The 20,118-nt window shown below is 28.1% G+C and overlaps 1 protein-coding gene across 5 annotated transcripts in view; it reads right to left on the reverse strand.

Annotated features, from left to right (window-relative positions):
- The window catches only part of LOC107447836 (serine/threonine-protein kinase greatwall), a 33,167-nt gene extending 14,649 nt beyond the window's left edge, over nucleotides 1-18,518 (reverse strand). The window contains exons 1-7 of one of the 5 annotated variants that reach the window (XM_043041882.2): nucleotides 18,200-18,518; nucleotides 16,016-16,071; nucleotides 11,259-11,359; nucleotides 9,809-9,900; nucleotides 5,618-5,757; nucleotides 2,061-2,149; nucleotides 1,080-1,195 (exon numbers count right to left, since the gene is read on the reverse strand). In XM_043041882.2, coding sequence (XP_042897816.1) covers nucleotides 1,080-1,195; nucleotides 2,061-2,149; nucleotides 5,618-5,757; nucleotides 9,809-9,900; nucleotides 11,259-11,359; nucleotides 16,016-16,071; nucleotides 18,200-18,253 — 648 coding nt within the window. In that variant the 5' untranslated portion in view covers nucleotides 18,254-18,518. Of the gene's footprint in view, nucleotides 1-1,079; nucleotides 1,196-2,060; nucleotides 2,213-5,617; nucleotides 5,758-9,808; nucleotides 9,901-11,258; nucleotides 11,360-16,015; nucleotides 16,072-18,125 lie in introns of all 5 variants that reach the window. The other 4 variants (XM_043041880.2, XM_043041883.2, XM_071183179.1 and 1 more) reach the window with 4 other exon arrangements.
- Nucleotides 18,519-20,118: the final 1,600 nt, after the last annotated feature.

Genomic DNA, 20,118 nt, shown 5'->3' on the forward strand with positions numbered 1-20,118 from the left:
AATCTGAAATATTAAGATAGGTTGATCAATATAACATTTGTCTTGTTTATAAAACAAGCTGTCTTTACTTCCTTGTCAAGTAGGTAGTCATGTATGGGTGGATTTTGAGCTGCCACGGTAAACGGTGAATAAACAGTGTTTAAATATATTGCAATAATAAATGTGACCAAGTTCGAACATTATAAATTTATACTAGGAAACTATACCAGCCAACACTGAAAACTGAATTTCATGAAAGTCAATGAGAAGAAAATATTAAGTGGGCCTTTCAATGCTCAGACAATGAAAATGCCCTCAAAAATAAACATGTAATTCACAAAATTAATTAAACATAGTTTGACTAAGAATTTGATTGACTTAAATTTTATTTTTTAAGTCAAATGTCATTCTTGAACAATATCATTTTTGTCCGACTTTGGATAATAAAAATTCTAAATAGATTCCTCGAAACTATTGCTTTTAATCAAATATTTCAATCAAAATAAAAGTTTACATAAGACCCAAATGGATAAGAAAAAATCAAGTAGATTTTAGAAAATAATATAAATTTCATGATATTTGTTGCATAATGTACTAAATATTTTACACATAAGGAATTTTAGGGATTTTTATTGTCATCAAAATTGAAAAACTACAATATTTTCCAGTTGTGATGGACATTAAACATACTTGAAATGTTATGTATTATGTTATCTCATAAATTCGAATATTAATAGACATTTAATTCATAAAAGATAGTTATAAGATGTTTTTAATTAATTTAAAGAGTTCTGTATAAAAACAAATTTCAGAACAAAAAAGTTTTGAACTGATTTTGATAAATGAGGTTTGCTTCATTATGTATTATTAATATTTATTTAAATATTCAAGCAAGCAAGCAATAATCTGCACAAAAATTCTATTTCAATAGGGATTTTTTAGAAAACTTTTTCAATTTTAGGAAAATGTCTATAATGTACATAAACCAGGAGAATTTTAAATAAAACAGTAGACCAGAACAAAACTGACAAAATCCTGTAGTGTACTGGAAAATCCAGCAGAGTTGGCAGCTATGTGTTTAATGGAAATAAGAAACATACAAAACCAAATGTTGAGGTTAAAGACAGCAGCTGCCCGGGAGTTCTATTTGGAAGACCTTCTTTGGAGTCTTGAGTATAACAGGATGGTGAACCCAGAATATCAGAAATCTCAATAGCTATAATATAGCAAATAGATTTTTTTTTAGAATTGGTCCATCATGGAAAAAAATTTAAAACCTACGAAGCATTTAACAGGGGTAATTGGAAAAACCCTGAAAATTTTATGTGAAAAAACAATATCAATTTACATACCTTAGATGCTTTATATTTAACATAATTTTTTGAATTAACATTTATAATTAAATTAGCTACTAATGCAGAATATCACACCTTTAGAATAATTAATTCAAGAAAAAACTGACTTCTTCCAAAAAGGGCTTTATTGGATTTTAAAAACTTGTGAATATGAATTGTGATATTGGATTTAAAAAACGCGAAGATACAAATATTTTAAATTGCGTAAATACGAAACGCGATATTAGTTTTTAAAAACGTGTAAATATAAATCACGATATTGAACTTTTAAATCACGATATTGAACTTTTAAATCACATGAATAGGAATTGCAATGCACGTCTTTTAAATCGTGTGAATAAGTATCGCGATATTAGGAGATACCAGCGCAGTTCCAAATATTCAAAATATCAAAAATTAGCCAAACCAAAAGAATCAAATAGGCGGAAAAATGTATGTAAACGTCTCGTTAAAGGGATTTAGTAAAAGATTCAAAATTTTGTCAAATTATAAGCTCTTGATTTGCGGACCAATGGTCTTGAAATACGTGTAATTCTTTGATATTCGTGCAAAAATCGCAAGTCCCGCCTCTAGTTTTCAGACCCAGAAGAAAGATACGAAAAACCCAGAATACAATCACCCCTGATTTAAAGAGATAAACATTAATAGCTTTAACATGCAAGATACATTTTTACTAGAATTGATTCATCTCATAAGAGAACGACAGATAACAAAAATAAAACTTACGCCTACTAATTGTAATCTTTGATAGACCAAAGTCAGTCAGTTTAATGTGTCCAGATGCAGAGATAAGCATATTATCAGGCTTCAAATCTCTAAAATTATGATATCTCTTATCATGAACCCAACATTGACATTGTACTTGAAATAAACAAACACTACATTCAAAATACAAACATTTGCATTAAAATTGCATAAAAAAATTCTTGATGAAATAAACTACTCCAATAAAAATTTAATAAGGATAAATATGCTAGATAATAAAAATTAGCATGTATATCATCTTGTAGTAAGATAATTTAGTTACATCAGCTTTATCGAAACATCAAATCTATTTTCTATAAAATATCAAATTTTGCATAAGAAATTAAAACTTTTAGGGATACATAAAAAATTTTAATAAACATCGTAAAATTTATACATATATCATTATGAGTTATAAATTTAAAAATCTTGTCCATCTTCTNTTAATATTAATAATATATTGGATTTTTTGTTAGTTAAAAATAGTTAAGTAAAAATTGTTACAATTGACCCCACTCTCCCCTACTTCTAAATCGTTACTTTTTTTGTTTAGTACTTGTACTTTTACTTGTACTTTTTACTCGTTACTTTTCAAAATACGAACTTTTTACTTTTTACTCGTTACTTTTTTTAAAAATACTTGTACTTTTACTCGTTACTTTTTAAAAGTAACGTTGCCATATATGATATAGAGTTGTATATGTATAGCTTTATATGTACAGCAATCATGAAAGGAAAATGGAAGCCTCTATCTGATTAACCAGAAGAAAAAATAAAAGTCTAAATCTTTCGTCATTTCTGATTATTGTCACAGCATTTTCATTGGACAAAAAAAAAAAATCATATGACATAATTCTCAACAAAGAAGATGCATACACACTAAGCTGTCATTAAAATAAAACTAATTAAAATTTTCACAACAATCATTATCGATTATCATCTTCAATATATTGTTTTTTACCAGATGTAATACAGTCAAACTTGGATAAATCGAACGTCTTTAATTCGAATTCGTGTATAATTTGAAGCTTTTCTACTTTCCTAGACACATGTATATTCAGTTAATGCTAAAAAATCTTGGTTATTTCGAAATCCAATTCCCTTAATTCGAAGTTTTTACCCTTTCAAAAATGACAAAATCTAGTTTAAATGCAGTTATTTTTGAAAAGTATTCTGGTTATTTTCAGCTATTATGGAAATTTTTTTAGGGATGACAAGGGGGAGGGAGAAAGGATGATGGGAAGGGTATTTCGAATCATGTGATAGGATGCATACATGTCATTGGTCGGAGCGGAGGAGAAAAAAATTGTCACCGGCTAGCGAGTCTTCATGATCTTGAAAAAAGTTGTGTCTACGTGAGTCGTCCTTCAAAGGTCATCGGGCAGTTGATTGACAGGTGTTCCTCCAATAGTGGTGCGTTTAATTTTTCATGAGATCATGATGAGTTTGCATCTAACTCCAGGAAACTGGTGTATAATCACGGCATTAAACACTAGGCCTGTAGTCGATATTACTTGAGTTTTCTACATTGTGATTTTAGTTTTGTAGTGATAGTTCAGTACCAGCATGTCATTTAGTAAGCCCCGTGTCTCGTATAAAACCTTATATTTCGATGAAAAAATTGCTGTAATTCGAGAAGTAGAAAAGGGTGTAAAAAAATGCATCATTGCAAAAGAGTTTGGAATAGCGCCTAACACTCTTTCGACTTTTTTGAAAAAGAAAGAAAGAATTTTGAAATCTAATGGAACTTGCAAGAGAGCCTGATCATCCTGACGTGGACGAGTGTGTTACAAAGAGGCTTAAACAAGCACGGGATAAGAACATCCCTCTCAGTGGAACTCTTGTTCGTGCAAAAGCTGAGGAATTTGCTATCAGTTTAGATAACAGCAGCTTCAAAGCAAGCTCCGGATGGTTAGACGGATTTAAGAAAAGAAATGCAATTTCTTTCAAGTCTGTGTGTGGTGAAAGCTCAAGTGTGAACCAAGGTGCAGCAAATGAGTGGGGAAAAAAAGTTGCCGAAATTATTGAGTATACACAGGACAGAGACATTTTTAATGTCGATGAGACAGGACTTTTTTTCAAATGTACCCCTGCAAAGACTCTTACTTTTAAAGGTGAAAAATGTAGTGGTGGAAAACATAGTAAAGATAGAATCACCTTACTTGTAGGATCAAACATGGATGGCACTGAGAAATTACCATTACTGATGATTGGAAAATCACGAAGTCCAAGGTGTTTCAAAAATGTCAAATCAAAGCCTATAGAATACCATTCTAACACAAAAGCATGGATGACTGCTCATATTTTTGAAGAATGGCTACTTCATCTAAATCGTACATACCAAAGAAAAAACAGGAAAATCATCCTGTTTGTTGATAACTGCACTGCTCATAAATCGATACCCACTATGGACAATATCACAGTTGTTTTTTTCCCGCCAAACATGACATCAGTGGTGCAACCAATGGATCAAGGCATCATTAAAAATCTGAAGCATTTTTACAGATGTCTAGTCGTTCAACACCTCCTTACCGAATCTTCCCAAAAGCTTCCCATTACTCTCCTCGATGCTTCAAGAATGTGTTTAAATGCATGGTCCAAAGTCAGCCAAAAAACAATAGCAAATTGTTTTCGGAATGCAGAATTCATCAGGAACACTATCCCTAGCGATCCTTTCAATGAAGAAAATTTACCTCCCCCAGTTGCATGGGAAGACAACATTCCGTTCGATGATTACGTCAGTATGGATGAAAATATAGACATTTGTGGAGAGTTATCAGATACAGATATTCCATCTGAAGTTCTAAACAATAAGAATATTACAACAGAAGACAAAGAAGATATTGAAGATTTGTTAGAAAAAATCAAGCAAGCTCTTTAAAGCAATCGGATATAGCTAAATATTTTAAAAAATTTTAACGTTTTAATTTAAAATTAATAAACATTCTTTGTTTCGCAATTTCTGTTACGAGTAATTATTTTAAGACATAAAAATAACAGTGTTTGGATAATTCGAAGTTTCGCAGAGGCCCCTTGCCCTTCGAATTATCCAAGTTCGACTGTATAATCATCTGTCATTATTATATTTGGTTATTGGTCAAAATTAAAAACTTTAGAGAAAAAGTAATAGTTTCTCTTCAAACTGCTATGATATTTTTATCTGCTGATATTTTTTAAAATTTATTATTTAGTCAACTTTACAACTCTGTATAAGATAATGCAACTCTTTCAAAAATTAATTTTAAGTTATAATTTTACACAGATTGATATATTAGAAAAATATAACAAAACAAATTTGATTTCGTTTATTAGTCAAAGGTTATGATTCTATATAAGTTACTATAACTTATTCTAAAATTTAATTTTACCTATTAATTTTTAATAATTATTTTACACACATTGATACTTTAGAAGAAAATTCAATTTTTTAAAAAGTTCAGGGTAGTTCCTAGTATTAAAAGTATTTTTAATTAAAGAAAAACTCTTAGCTAACGGAGTTAAATAAGTTTTCTAAGTTAAATAAGTTCTCGCATTTATACCTATGGACAATATTGTGTTGGTGCAGATATTCCAGAGCATGTGCAGCTTCTGCAGCATAAAAAACAGCCATTCCTTCATCAAAAAACCCATAAATACTCAGAAGAGATTTGATATCACCACCTATCATATAGTCCATCACCTATGAAAAATAACAATACTAACGTCAATGTATGACAAATGACAACTGCGTCAAATACAATAATTAACAAAGAATTTAATGATGTAGATAAGTATTTGGTATTTTGTCACAATTTTTCTAGCTACCTGTAAAGATTTTTTATCCATTTTTAGAACAATTTGGTAGAGAGAAATTTTAATTATTTGCACAGTTGCACAGAAAAAAATTAACAATATAGTTGCTTTTAGTAGCCTAAAGAACGAAAATAGTTGCCAAAAAATATGAAAATAGTTGCCTAAATAAGAACAAAAATATGACTAAAATTTTATTGAACCATGATCCATTTAGTCAAGTTGGTGGCAAATATATATTTTTTTATAAACATTAGTGTTCTAGCACTAAATTTTTATACAAAAAAAAATTTTTTATTTGCAGAAAATTAAATACTTTTAATTACTAGAAATAATTCAAAAAATATTTTATCATTAAAAAAACATTTTTCAAAAAATATTCAGTTCAACCATCAATGGATTTAGCAAAAATATATATATAGTGAAAAGTGATTATTCAAATTCTAAATTCACGCATCGTAATATCGTATTCAAAATTGTTTTTTTTTTTTTTTTTTTTTTNTTTTTTTTTTTTTTTTTTAATCATGCAGATTACATAGCAATAACCGTTGAAAAGGGGATTGAGAAGCAAAATAGATTTACAATGGAATCTGTGCAAATTGAGCGTATTGAAAAGTGATGACTCAAATTCGCAATTCAAAATTTTTTATTTAAGGAAGAAAAAAAAGCATTGCTTTCAGAAACTACCATGGGCTGCAGATTGTCAACCCAATTTATGCTATAAAAAAAAATAACATCGCTAGGAGCACAGAAAAGTCTCCCAAATCTCCTTTCCCTGAAAATAGTTGCTTTTTAGGCCTTTTCAGGCAAAAAAAAAATTGCCATAGTTGCCTCAGGTCGAAAATAGTTGCAAATAGTCACATTTTAGTGGTCTGTGGCAACCCTGCATTTGAAGCAATTATAAGACAATTTTATACAGGGTTATTCATAATTCCCTCCGGGCAGGAACTGGACCATCGCATTGATGTATTCAGTGTGACCAAGGGTTCACACATAGAACACCTGTAATGTATGTAAGTAAAACTTGAATAGTTTTGGAACAATTTCATATGTTTCTTTTTTTCATATTCGTCTTCTTTTTTTTTACTATAACACTTTGAAACCCCGGAGGGAATTATGAATAACCCTGTACTTTTAGATCAGTGTTGTTGTTTGCCCATTGCAAAATTAAGCACAAATGTTGTAGAAATGTTGCATAAATGTTGGATGTAAATTAATATCTTTAAGAACAAAATCAAACCATCCCCAAGAATGTTGGAAGAAGTCAAAACTTTTTAGTATTTGATCGAAGTTCGTTGATCTATCTACTACATTCAAAAGTTATAAATTTTAAATTATTATGATAGTCTATCAAAGTACAACCCTAATAAAAAACATTTTAAAAAGGTTTAAAAATTTACACAATTGGTTTAGTGGCTTATAAAATTAAACAAAATTCAATTCTTAATTTAAAATTTAATTAAAAATTTTATAATAAAAATGTAAACGTAATTTTATATCAAAAGTTTATAAGGCTGACAAAACTTATATTACTACTAGGGGGCAAAGCCCCCTGTTCGCTACCGCTCACCAACCCCAATGATTGCTTCGCAATAATTGTTTTTTCTTGGCAGAAAACAGTTTTTCTACTAAAGTTAAAAATATTCACTTAACATCTATGTACTAAAAGGAATTCTGTTTACTTACGCTCTTGCGCCTCTACTTCCCACGTCCAAATATTACTGTCTATTAGTATTATAAACATTTAGATCTCTTGGTGAACNCACCTTTCTAAATAACTTTATCTTAAAATGTAAGGCAGATTTACATTATAATACTAATAAGAAAACAGCAATTCTCTTAGTTTTAAACTCTTGAATTAAAAGCGTAATAATAGCAGTACAGGAAAATAACTTTAAGTTAGGGATTCAAAAATATTTAAAGAAAAGCATGACTTTTATTAATTTTATGCTGACTACAACCAAAACAATAAGGAGACGAATGAGGAAAAACTGGATCACACCACGTGATTTTCTGGCCAATAAAAATGCACCGACAACAATGGAAAACTGCGACACCATCATTAGAATTTTATATATAGTAAGATTAAATTTAATCATATCTCAGAAAGATATTTACTTTTTTTATGCAATTTCATTTTAAGAAGGAAAAAAAATCATATTCACAGGGTTGCCACAGCAAAAGAGGAACAAAAATAGTTGCTTTTAGTAGCCTCAAGAAGGAAAATAATTGACTAAAACTACGAAAATAGTTGTCCGAACAGGGTCAAAATTTATCAAAAATAGTAGCCAAATAACTAAAATTATAGCTTACTTGTCATGTACTATGATTAGGACTGGGTGATGTCAGAAATTTTAAACGGTGATACATCGCGATATAGCGATGTATCGCAATTTAGCATATGTTCAAAAATTACCTACGGCAAATCTTTAAATCAATCAAAAAGAAATAAAAAGAAATAAATCTATTACAAAAGAAAATACTAATTCTAAACATATTCCCATATGATATGAATATCATTGCTTAATAGTTTCAATTAAAATAATAAAGAAGTCAAAGTAAAAGCAAACCCAAGTTTTATTTCATTATACTTAAATAAAAATGACTTAAGATTTACTAGTTTAAAAATAATAATATTGTAACAAAATATTTTACATAAATAAATTAAAAATTAAAAGAAACAAACCGAAGAAATGTTCATTTTCGAAAAAAAAATTAATTTTTTTAAAAATTATTTGTTGAAAAAAAATTATGCTTTTGAAATATCATTAGACCCTCTTTTATTTAAAATAATAAAAAGTAGTATTGACTAATGGTCAAATTCTGTACTTAATAAATGTAAAAATATTTTTTCTCTATTATTTTCTTTTTTGAAAATAAAATTGACTAAAGATTTATTTGTTTAAAAATTATACTGACTGTCTAAAAAATTATAAAACAAACAAGTATTGAAAGAATTTGAATAAAAAAATTCTTTAAGTACTAATGTTAAATTATTAAAAAGTGTCAAATCATTACTGAACTCTTTATTTAATTTTTAAAAAAATTATTTGTTTTAACTGCACTACGCATATGGTAGGCGGCAATAAATACGTGTTAGTGAGGGGACTGAAAAGTAACGTTCATTTTTACGAAAAAACTTCGCTAAGAGTAAAAAAGTCTCCCAATAGTCGCCTATTCCTGAAAATAGTTGCTTTTTTAGCCTTTTCAGGCAAAAAAAGTCGCCATAGTAGCCTAAGGCCGAAAATAGTAGCAAATAGTCGCATTTTAGTAGTCTGTGGCAACCCTGTATTCAACTCAATGAAGCAAATTAAAATACTGTTGAACTTAGAACACAACACAACAGGAAAATCTGTTAACAAAGAACTGTTTAATTTAATCACATTATAATGACATTAGAATAAAAAGTTTACCTTATACAAGTAGTTACCTTACATTTTCTAACACAAAATTGTATTTTACACATTAAAACAATGAGATACTGATTATTTTATCAAATTAATGCATAGAAAATCATTACATTTTCTTGAATCTAACAAACATTTTTAACAACAGTAACTCATGAAATTTGATCCGCATTTAAATTAAAATTGTCACTTATGAATGTTAACCAGTTTTAAATTTTTTAAAATTTTTTTATTTAAGGCTACAGGATGAAATTCTGACAAATAAACTTGAATTTTCAAACCTGATATATTTTTTAATTCTTTCCTTCTTTTTTTTAAAAAAAAGAAGATTACAGTTTAGGTTGTTAACTACTACTAATTAACTAAAAGTAAATGCTTAAGTCAGAAACATTAAAAAAAAAAATTTAGAGAAAAACCAGACTTCATCCTTAATTATATCTAACAGAAAAATTGTATGGACAATTACTTTAATGCACATTAAAAAGAAAAACTAAAAGAATAATGGAAAAAGAAATTTGAAATTTTATTTCTTACCAAATATATGCTGTTTTGTGATTGCATTGAATAAAACAGTTGAACCACAAAAGGACTCCTGCTTACAGCGAGTGCATCTCTCTCTGTCAATACTTGAAAGAAAGAAGAAGAAAAAACAGAAAATCAAAGAATTTGATATTTCTGAAAATATTAGTATTTGGGGTAGTTAAAAAATGTTTTTTTAAAAAATACATTGTAAGAGATTAATCAACTAAAGTTTGACTGCTTAAAGTAGCGGTTTAGTTGAGTGTGTGTGGCCTGTGAGCTACTATCAGCACTCTAATCATATATTAGATATTTTACTGGTCCCCCAACTCATCTCATCAAATAATAGTTTGATAAAAAATGTAAAAACTGTTGTAGAATGAAAATTAATTCATGTGGTAATTAGTAGTACAAAACTGCAATTGATGCTTAGATAAAATTAAAAAATTAGTGTGATAAGAGTTTTATTAAGACAGAAACAAAGAAGCACTGCGTAAACTAATCATGCAAAATTAAAGAGAACACAATTGTCAAATCAAAATTTGGATATATTACACTTAAGCATGTCATTTCAAATGACAACAAGAATACATTTCAAAATAGAATAATTTATTCATGAGCAAATAAAAGCAGAGAATGAAACTTAATGACAAAATGTAACTACATTATATCCTCTGGATAACCTTTTAAACTTTCCCTAAACTGACTTTCATAAGTCTTGCACAATTTTGGGGATTTCAGATTTCTATAAATTTGTTCAAAATAATTATATGAAATAAATATGAAATCAAGATTTTTAAATCGGAAAAAGGAATTGTTTTCTTAATATGTTGTACTCATTCACTCATTTCTCTGAGAAATTTTAAATATAAAGTTTAATTACTACTGAAGTTTATTATGTTTATTTACGTTCATTTTGTTTGTAAAGACAGAATTTCATGTTTGATATTATCCAATTCTTAAATAACAAGAATTTTAAAATTTTGAGTTTTTAATGACAATGAAATATTAAATTAATTTTACACTGTAAAAAATCACATTTTCTTAATATTTAGAATTGAATAAAAATAATAACTGAATAATGAAATAATTAAATAAACAATGTTTAATGTATACTGATTCTCTTGTTTTATAATAGCAGAATGTAATTTTTAATGCAAAATATACCTTCATTCATAACATATGTTTTTAAAAACTTTTATATGAAATTAATCTTATGAAAAACAAAAGAACTATTCTAAAACAATCTTATGTTGCAATTGAATTTAATTGGTATTTTAAAAAAACAAGCATAATCACATTGTCGCATTTTCTGAAGAACTTCAGACAAAATCTCTCTACTTGTGATGACAGAAAACTCCTAAGAGTTTAAACAACTATGAACATGAAAAATCTATTAAAAAGAGCTTATGAAAGAGTTCTTTTTTCTCAGCATGTCAAGAGAGAAAAAAAACTTAACCATTACCTTGTTTCATCATGTTTTTATTAACCATAACCTTTTTCTTCATCACCTTAACTGCAAATATCTTGTCTGGATTTTCATTTTTATGACACAGAAAAACCTTCCTAAAAATATGAAAAAAGCATAAATCATATTATTATCAAATGCTTACAACAATTTATGCTAAGTTAATTTAGGTCTACTATATTTTATTTTACTTTTATAAATATATAATTGGCACTTTTACTCATTTATAATGTGCCATCCTCAATCCAATAACTTGGAAGGATAGCTGTTGATGATGTAGTATTTATGTACATAGACCAGGACAAAATTAGGTTTTGCTATGATTTCGAATTAAACTTTTGGTGTTATATCTCAACTCTTTGTTTATGGGGTTCCATGTTGTACCATTACATGTGGTCCACATGTTGTACGAGCCATAAGCAAAAGTTAAATAATTTTTGTGTTCTCTAGTTATAGCTGATAGCATAGGATCCAGCCAATAGCAACATGGCCAAAAGCTTTTGTTGTTTGCTACATTGCTATAACAAAACGCAACACATCTTCATTCAAAAGGTATATGACAGCAGTGTTTTCATTACAGGAAAAAAAATGGGAGAGAATTTCTCACCCTTTTTCAAAAACAGGGTGAGATTTCAAAAAGTTAAGTGAGATTTCTAAAAATTAAAAAAACACAAATAGACTTGGAAAAAAAATATTTCTATTTTTTCTATTCTGAGTTTAGAAGTCAGAAGATGTTAAAAATTTATTAATATTTTTAAATAATTATAATAAATTTTTAACATCTTCTGACTTCTAAACCATTGAACATTGAATATTTTTGCTGCATTATCATATGGAAAATGTTCTGTATCTACTTTTTCATTGGCTATTCTCATTAGGTTTGCTCAAATGCTTACCAATCGATCTGTTACGATATTTTGTTTTAATTCGGTTTGGGGGCTAAATAACCTTGCAACAGATGCTGAACTATTCGGAATCAGTAATTAAATTTGTAGCATTGTGCACACACTTTCCTATCCTCTACATCTGCCAGCATAGGTTCTTCACTTATTTCTGTTATGGAATAGTGAAGTTCGTTGAAGTTATTTCCATGTTCATACTCTTTGTCAGGTCTTCCAGATTAGTTTTCACAGACTTAAACTTTTACAAATTGCTCTAAATTGTCGATGAGGGAGTTTGGTAATTCATTAACAGCGAAAACTAGAGATAACTTTAAACAACTTATAAAGAACTCACTTTTTTTCTCAACACTTGTCGTAGCTGTTTTCATGTCTTTTTCAAAATGGCGGAAGACTAAATTTTTTCCAAAATTCAAGAAATTCGTGCATTTTAAAATTGATAAATTCAGTGCGCAAACTTCTCGCGTTAATCATTTTTTAATGCGAGAAAATAAAAAAATATGCGAGATTCTTGCGTTCTCGCGCTGTAGTGAAAACACTGGACAGTGTTTGCTCCTGATGAGTTACAACACATATTATTATTTTTTTATTTATGCATGTTATTGTATTCTTCACATCACATTGTATAATATATACATACATAGCTGTTCGTCACATTGCTAAAACAAAACATATCTTCATACAAAAGGTATGTGGTCGAGTAGAATTTGTGATTAGAAATCTTGAATTTAATGGTATGGTATAGTTATTGGAAAAATATTGTTACAATAATTACACATTAGAATATGCATAATTATTTTTTCACATATATTTTGAGTTGCTCTAAAGGTATAAATATGTTTGTAATCACAAGGGAGATCCTTAAAAAAAATATTGAATTTTTTTTTCTTCTGTGTATAGCCGGGATATATGTAATGCCACTATGGATGGTGTTTTCTACACTAGGGAATGCTGCAGGCTCGATACCGCCTATACTTCCGAGTAACTGTTTACGCTGCATTTTAAAGCCAATTGGCTCACAACATGCTCATTGTGCTTTGAGATTCTTGCAAACATAGTATTTGATTACTTATTACTTGTGTTTACAATGCTAAAGGTGCTAACACTAATGTAAGATGGCACACAGCTTGCAACAAGAACAAACAGTAATAAACAAATGGAAAGAGGCCAAATCAGGACTGCCAAAAAAGCAAGTTTGCAGAATAAGCTGTAGTAAGTAGTTGCAAATTCTCTAACCGGAACAAGAGCAGGTATTGAGCTCGAGATTGTTATTGTTTACATTTATATCGAAAACCCCATCCATAAGGTATTACATATTACCTAGCTTTTAAATTTCCTTTATTTCACAAATTTTATTATTCCTAATCCCTTTTTAAATAAATAAATTATTTAATTAGTTCTATTTCAATTTTATAAAGAGAAAATGCAAGTATATCTATTCTCAATAAATGTAACGACTAACTTTTGATTTCAATGTAAGTATATAACTGATTATTATTCAATATTACAACAACTGAACATAAAGATCTATTTTTAACCTTTCTTTCTTCGACCACATTAAATATCAGTATATACATACTACATTATTAGGTTTACTTTAATTTCCTACAGGCTATTTGGCCTTTAATCTTTAGCCAAATTATTTAAATATGAACATGAGGTAGGCTGAATTGGTTTTTCTTTTAGCACTTCCCTTTTCAATAATGCAGCTTTAACAGATCTCTCCTGGCTGCAAAGCATTGATTAAATACTTCTTTTAATTTGGCATTTGATTAGGAAAGTTGTGAAAGATTTATCTCTCATGGCCTGCCCTTGAACATGCAGTGCAAAATTTATTATTTTACTTGATATATCACTTGAATAACTTTGCATTTTGCACCTCAAGGTCTGAAAAAAATTCATATAAATATATATATTATGATTTTTATCTTGTTCAATTAGACCATTCACTATCTAGTTCAATTAGACCATCTAATCTCCAACCGCACCATCTTTATATTATAGTTCTGGTGAATTTATTTATTTATTTTTAATCAATACTAATAAAAAATTTCCTTTTGTATCTTTACAAAGCAAAAAAGTATACTATTTTTCAATCCATAACATGGTGGCTTCAAAAATTTTTGTACATGCTCCTTCCTGGCAATTTCGAACCTCTCATTTAAAAAAAAAACTTAAGTTGAAAAAAAAAAAAAAAACACTGTTGATACTTGGAGTATATATGTAATTGAATAAAAAATGATATGTAATTGAATAAAAAAAAATCTAAACTTTCATTAACGAGAATAAACAACAAACAATTTCTAGAACTAATAAAAAATTAACTTCTCAATCACACATATCATTTATCCACCATCATATTATAGACGCAAAGCACTCACAGGGTATCTGCTACATTTTAGATTTTCAAATTCATGACTTAACGAAGTTTCTATTTTCTCTGACAAAAACAGAATAATAAATTTAAAAAGCATTATAATAACATTAATTAAAATGATAGGTATAACCAAAACTGTTATACTCTGCATCTTCAACATGATTTAAATTTAAAAAATTGATTTAAAATTTAAAAAACAGAGTAAAGAAAGAGTTGAAGCAATAAAACAGCTGAAAAAATAATAGCCGAGCAAATAATTTTTTCTGCAGAATTATATTCTAAAGATACTTTTCTTGTTCATCAAAAAGGAAAGAAATACTCCTGTTTTTTCTGTTCTCATTTCGGAATTAAAAAAATTTGCCAATGACAGGCTTGCTTCAGCTACAATTTTAAATTGATAAAATAAAATAAATAAATAATAATAATTCTGAAATCACAGAAGTATAAAAGACACTTCGCTCTAGAAATTTTGTTTCTTCTTTCATTTTTTTGAAAGAACACCATAATTTTTAAAGAACATGAAAAAAACTTTTCACATTTTAATAAAATATGACTCTGAGTGGGGATTTTGTTACACATTCAGATATTCGAAACACCATAAAATTGGGGGGGATTCCAGATATTAAAAAAAATTGGCGACCTAAATCCATGACTTTCCATGATTTTTTTTAAAAAATAGTTAAAATCATGACATTTCATGACAAATTTTGTGCAATACTAAAATTCATGACTTTCCATGATTTTTCATGACTTTCCAGGTGTGTGGATACCCTGCACTTATCGCAATCTTTTTTTCTCCTTCTGCCTTAAGAGAACAGCATACCATGAAAGAAACTTTACATAGTGAATTCTCTTTTACCTCCATTACTAATTCAAAATTAAAAGTATAAACAAAGTGAGTTCTAACAAACCTAGAGAGTATGCCATAAAGTTCCAATTGCTGAAAAAAATATTCAAAATATCAAAATGCAGACAAATTATTGAGAGAGAACTTCCCCATTGTGCAATACATATGTTATCTACTCATAATTTATTTTCATTTTGATATTTTAAAAATTCTTTTTCAGTATTTGAAACTTCATGGCTTACTCTAGGTTTGCCCAAATTCACTTTTTCTAAACTTCTAATTTAAAATTATTTATGGAGGTTAAAGAGAATTTGAGACAAAATAAGTTTCTCCCACCATTTAGTTTCCCCTTAAGGAGTCCTGGAAATATGTCTGATCGTAAAATGTTTCGTTTACTGTTATGATCATAAAAACATTACCACGAAAGAAACTTTTACAAAAAGAAACTCTTTGTAGCAAATTCTCTTTCATCTTCACTACTAATTCAAAATTAAAAGTATAAATAAAGTGAGTTCAAACAATTGATCATAAAAACATTTTATAAAAGAAAAAAAATAACAAATAAAAAGTTTAATAAAAAACCAAGTAAAAATATTTAAAATAATAATATTTAACATAAAGTTACACTTACCCAAAAGCACCACGACTTATTGGCTTAATAATGGTAAAATCTTTAATACTAGGAAGCTGCAAAAAATATTTATAAAGGTATTAGGTAAAATATGCATAAAAACAGTAGGTAATGTTTAAGAACAAAAAAGAGTTATACCATAGTAAGTTTATTTGTTTATTAACAAAAATTAGCGGTTAAATTGTACTGAAAAAAATTGGTGCAAATAGACAGGCATTTTTAATAAAGCTTTAGTTTTTCAAATGTAGGAAATCTTTGAACATAAAAACAAGATTTTGAAATAGGCAGATAATATAAAATTAAAATACTCATCCCTTAAAATTATTACAAGATGAGTAATAAAATTTGCATATATTTTTTGTTAGATAAATCAATGTTTTATAACAGGGGTGGCCAAGCTCCTTGATTGTCAATCCATTTTTCAAAATTTGAAATTTTTTGCAAGACGAAAGGAAATACGTATTTAAAAGGTATGCAAAAACGGTATTAATCTTTTTTTTACATAAATTATATTTATTGAAAACATGTAAGTAAAAGTACAAAATATGTGCATTGAATTTAAATATTAAAAATTAAACACATTTATTTTATTTCTCTTGATAATTCTTTAAAATTTGGTGAATAATTCGTGACAGCATTTCTCAGTAATTCTTTGAGATGCTGATTAGCTAATACTGATCGGTGCTTGGTTTTTACGAATTTTAAAGTGCTTTATTAATTTCTTAGGCTTTTCAGTATTAATCCCATTAAAGTACGACTACAAATATTGAAATGGTGTAAAAAGTACGTTTACAAAAAAAAGTGGTGGAGAATATATGCTTAAACCAAGTGGATATTTCCTTCTGTTTGATACTACTCTAGCTTCTAAAAGATATTGTTATATGACTTCAGATTCAAATGTAAAAAATNAAATTAAACACATTTATTTTACTTCTCTTGATAATTCTTTAAAATTTGGTGAATAATTGGTGACAGCATTTCTCAGTAATTCTTTGAGATGCTGATTAGCTAATACTGATCGGTGCTTGGATATTACGAATTTTAAAGTGGAATAAAATGAGTCACATAAATACATTGTTCTGAATGTTGAAATAATTCGACAAGAAGCCTTTTTTAATTCAGGATACTTTGATTCTGATACAAATTTCCAAAATTCAGTAATCAACGTCGACTTATATTTTAATTGTAGAGCTTGATCTTCTTGCATCTCTATTAATTCTAATTCTCTAGAAGCTTTTTGTGTCATAATTATATTGGAAATGGAAAACTCATCTTTAATTGAACAACATTGCACTTAGTCCTTTATATTTGTTCTCACTAATTTAAAAGACATTTTGTAACACATATGGAACGATAATAATTTTTTTAAATATAATAGCACAAATATGAAACGGGAACTCGGGTACATTTATCGCGAGCCACAAATAATCCTTCAAAGAACCACATTAGGCTCAAGAGCGGCTGGTTTGCCACCCCTGTATTATAACATAATAAATGTTTTATAACAAGCTGTTACTGTTAGTACATAACTGTTTTTTAAACAAGTAATAAAGTTGTTTTCATTTTCACATCCTAAAAATATTATATAATAATGAAACTACAACTTAAAAAAAAAATTTTTTAAAAAGAGTGAAAATATGTTATTCTATTTATTCTGATTAGTGAAATAGAAAAAACTTTCAGTTGGAAGATGATTTTCAAATTCTATCATTTATATGACATCATTATTGTTGATCAATAAATTCACTCATTCTTAAATTACAAATTTTGAGGGCTGATCAATATTTTAAACAGTAAACTAAAGATACAATGTATCAGAGAAAATAATTAAAAATTATCACACTAAAATTTATCAATGCATTAATTTATTTCAACTAATGCAACAAATTATAAAGAGACACAATTACATGATAAAGGTTTTCACTTTTAGAATCAAAAAAGTATCGAAAATCCTTTAAACCATTTTTAGTATGTTTTTTAACGGCGACATATCCTGCTTTCAATCAGATAATATATTATTTCATTAAAAAATTGAATGTTTCAGTTTAAAATATGTTTAAGCAATAAATAACAAAAAAAATTAAGCATCATAAAGATTTATTAAGAGTACCATTAAAAATAATCATAGCTTGGAAATCCAAAACATTTAAAAATCTAACACCAGCAAAATCACTGTAATTTTACCTTCACAATTTTATCACCCGCCGAAGAACCAGAACTTTTGCTTGAAAACGACATATTAACAATTATTTATTCATTACTTTCAATTTTCAAAATTGAATATAATAGAAATCCTGACAACAGAGGAATAGCCGCCACTATATTTAAATTATTTGTTTATTTTAATTTATAAAATTGGAGTTGTAGTTAGTATGCACTGAAAACTACAGATGCAGTTACATTTGATAGCTGTAGATTACTGGGCATGTCATTCTCACTGCATTTGATCTTTCTAGGAACCGTTAACACTGCATACAAAAGATTTGAGTATGCTTTCCCCAGTAGCGTGTGGAGATTCTCGATAGCCTCTCTGAATTATGCAAGTTTTTCGCACACGTGCTTAGCTATACATGTAAAAAATTTAAAGATTTTTTTTTTAAATTTTAATTAAATTTATTTAATAATTTTCCACTTTTTGTTTTTATATCAAAACAGACGTAGTTTATAGCACTGCCAGCTCTTTATTCTGTAAAAATCTGTTGTGTGGTAGATTACGATATCGTAATCTACCACTGGTGAATCCTGGTGAAATAATTATATCATGCAGGCCATGCAATTTTCTTTCATTTTTAAACATTAAATTTTGAAAAAAAAGTAATTTCTGAACCAAACTACACAAGGATTTGGTTTATTTAAGTACAGGTCCCATGCATAGAGTTATAAATAAGAAGGAGTGGGCATTCCTCCCTTTCCCTGTTAGCGCGAGTGAAGTAACTGTCAAGTAGCGGCGGCCATGTTGGTATAACCAGAAACCTGGCGAAGTCGCTCAGGTTTCAAAAGGAATAGTTAGGTTGCTTTCGATCTTTTCTCTTATGATTAGAAAATTTCGAAAACTAGATTGAAATAGTTTTGTTGTTAATACATAACACCTTTTTTCATTCAATTTTTCAACATTAGTTTCTTTTCTTCTTCCCAAAAAATAACGTTTTTAAGATAGCTCTATTTTAAAACTGAATTAAAAAAAGAACTTTACAGCAGTTTTCGGGAACTTAGGTTCCTTTATATTTTCTCTAGGCATTAAAAGTAATATATTATTGTTATTTAAGGGGGCAGCTTTACAATTAAAAATTTATTCAAAGAATATCACATTAAAACCACACTATTTTGAATACAAACAAAATAATATGAAACGCACTTTTCCTTAAAAGTTAGAATATTAAAAGGGAAAAATATTGGTTTGTACTAAAAGAATAGCAATAATCAACATTAAGCCATTTGAGTAAACACTTGGGTAATAAAACTAGTCCATAACCTACTGTTCATTACTAAGCAGAGAAGTCTAATTTCTTTTTCAAAGCACTTCATCATATGAAGTGCACAAAACTGTAATTTACAAATAACAACGTAAAATAACTGTGTATTTATTTTTAAAGGTAAATAACCAGAGTACTTAATATATAGGAATATTTATTTTTCAATTGAGGTTTAACCCTTTCGGGTCGACTGTCACAAATACGTGACAGCATAAAACCGCATCAATCAGGTTAAAAATATAAAACTGGTAATCAAAGTATTTCTTTAGCAGTTTATTTGTGGGCGGAGTAATAATTGTTTGATTTATTTAATTCACCAATCCTTTGTTCAAAATAAAACTATTTAGTTATACTTTGAATTAACATTGATTATATATATGTTTAAACTAACAATAATTAAATTAAAAGCAAAGTGAGTCTGTCAAATTAGCAACGACTACATTTAAGTTACCGTTTTTTCTTTAATTACAACTTGATTCTGATTTTGTACGAATTCTTTTCTGAATCACCCGTCCCCAAAGGGTTAAACTCCACTCATGAAAGGCTCTATCTCATTCACAAAATACATGAAGTGTATGAGCAAATAAATGCTCTATAATAAATGCCCAGGCATTATTATCTATAATGAAT

The sequence above is a fragment of the Parasteatoda tepidariorum genome, chromosome 7 (assembly GCF_043381705.1).
Source record: "Parasteatoda tepidariorum isolate YZ-2023 chromosome 7, CAS_Ptep_4.0, whole genome shotgun sequence".
NCBI lineage: Eukaryota > Metazoa > Arthropoda > Arachnida > Araneae > Theridiidae > Parasteatoda > Parasteatoda tepidariorum.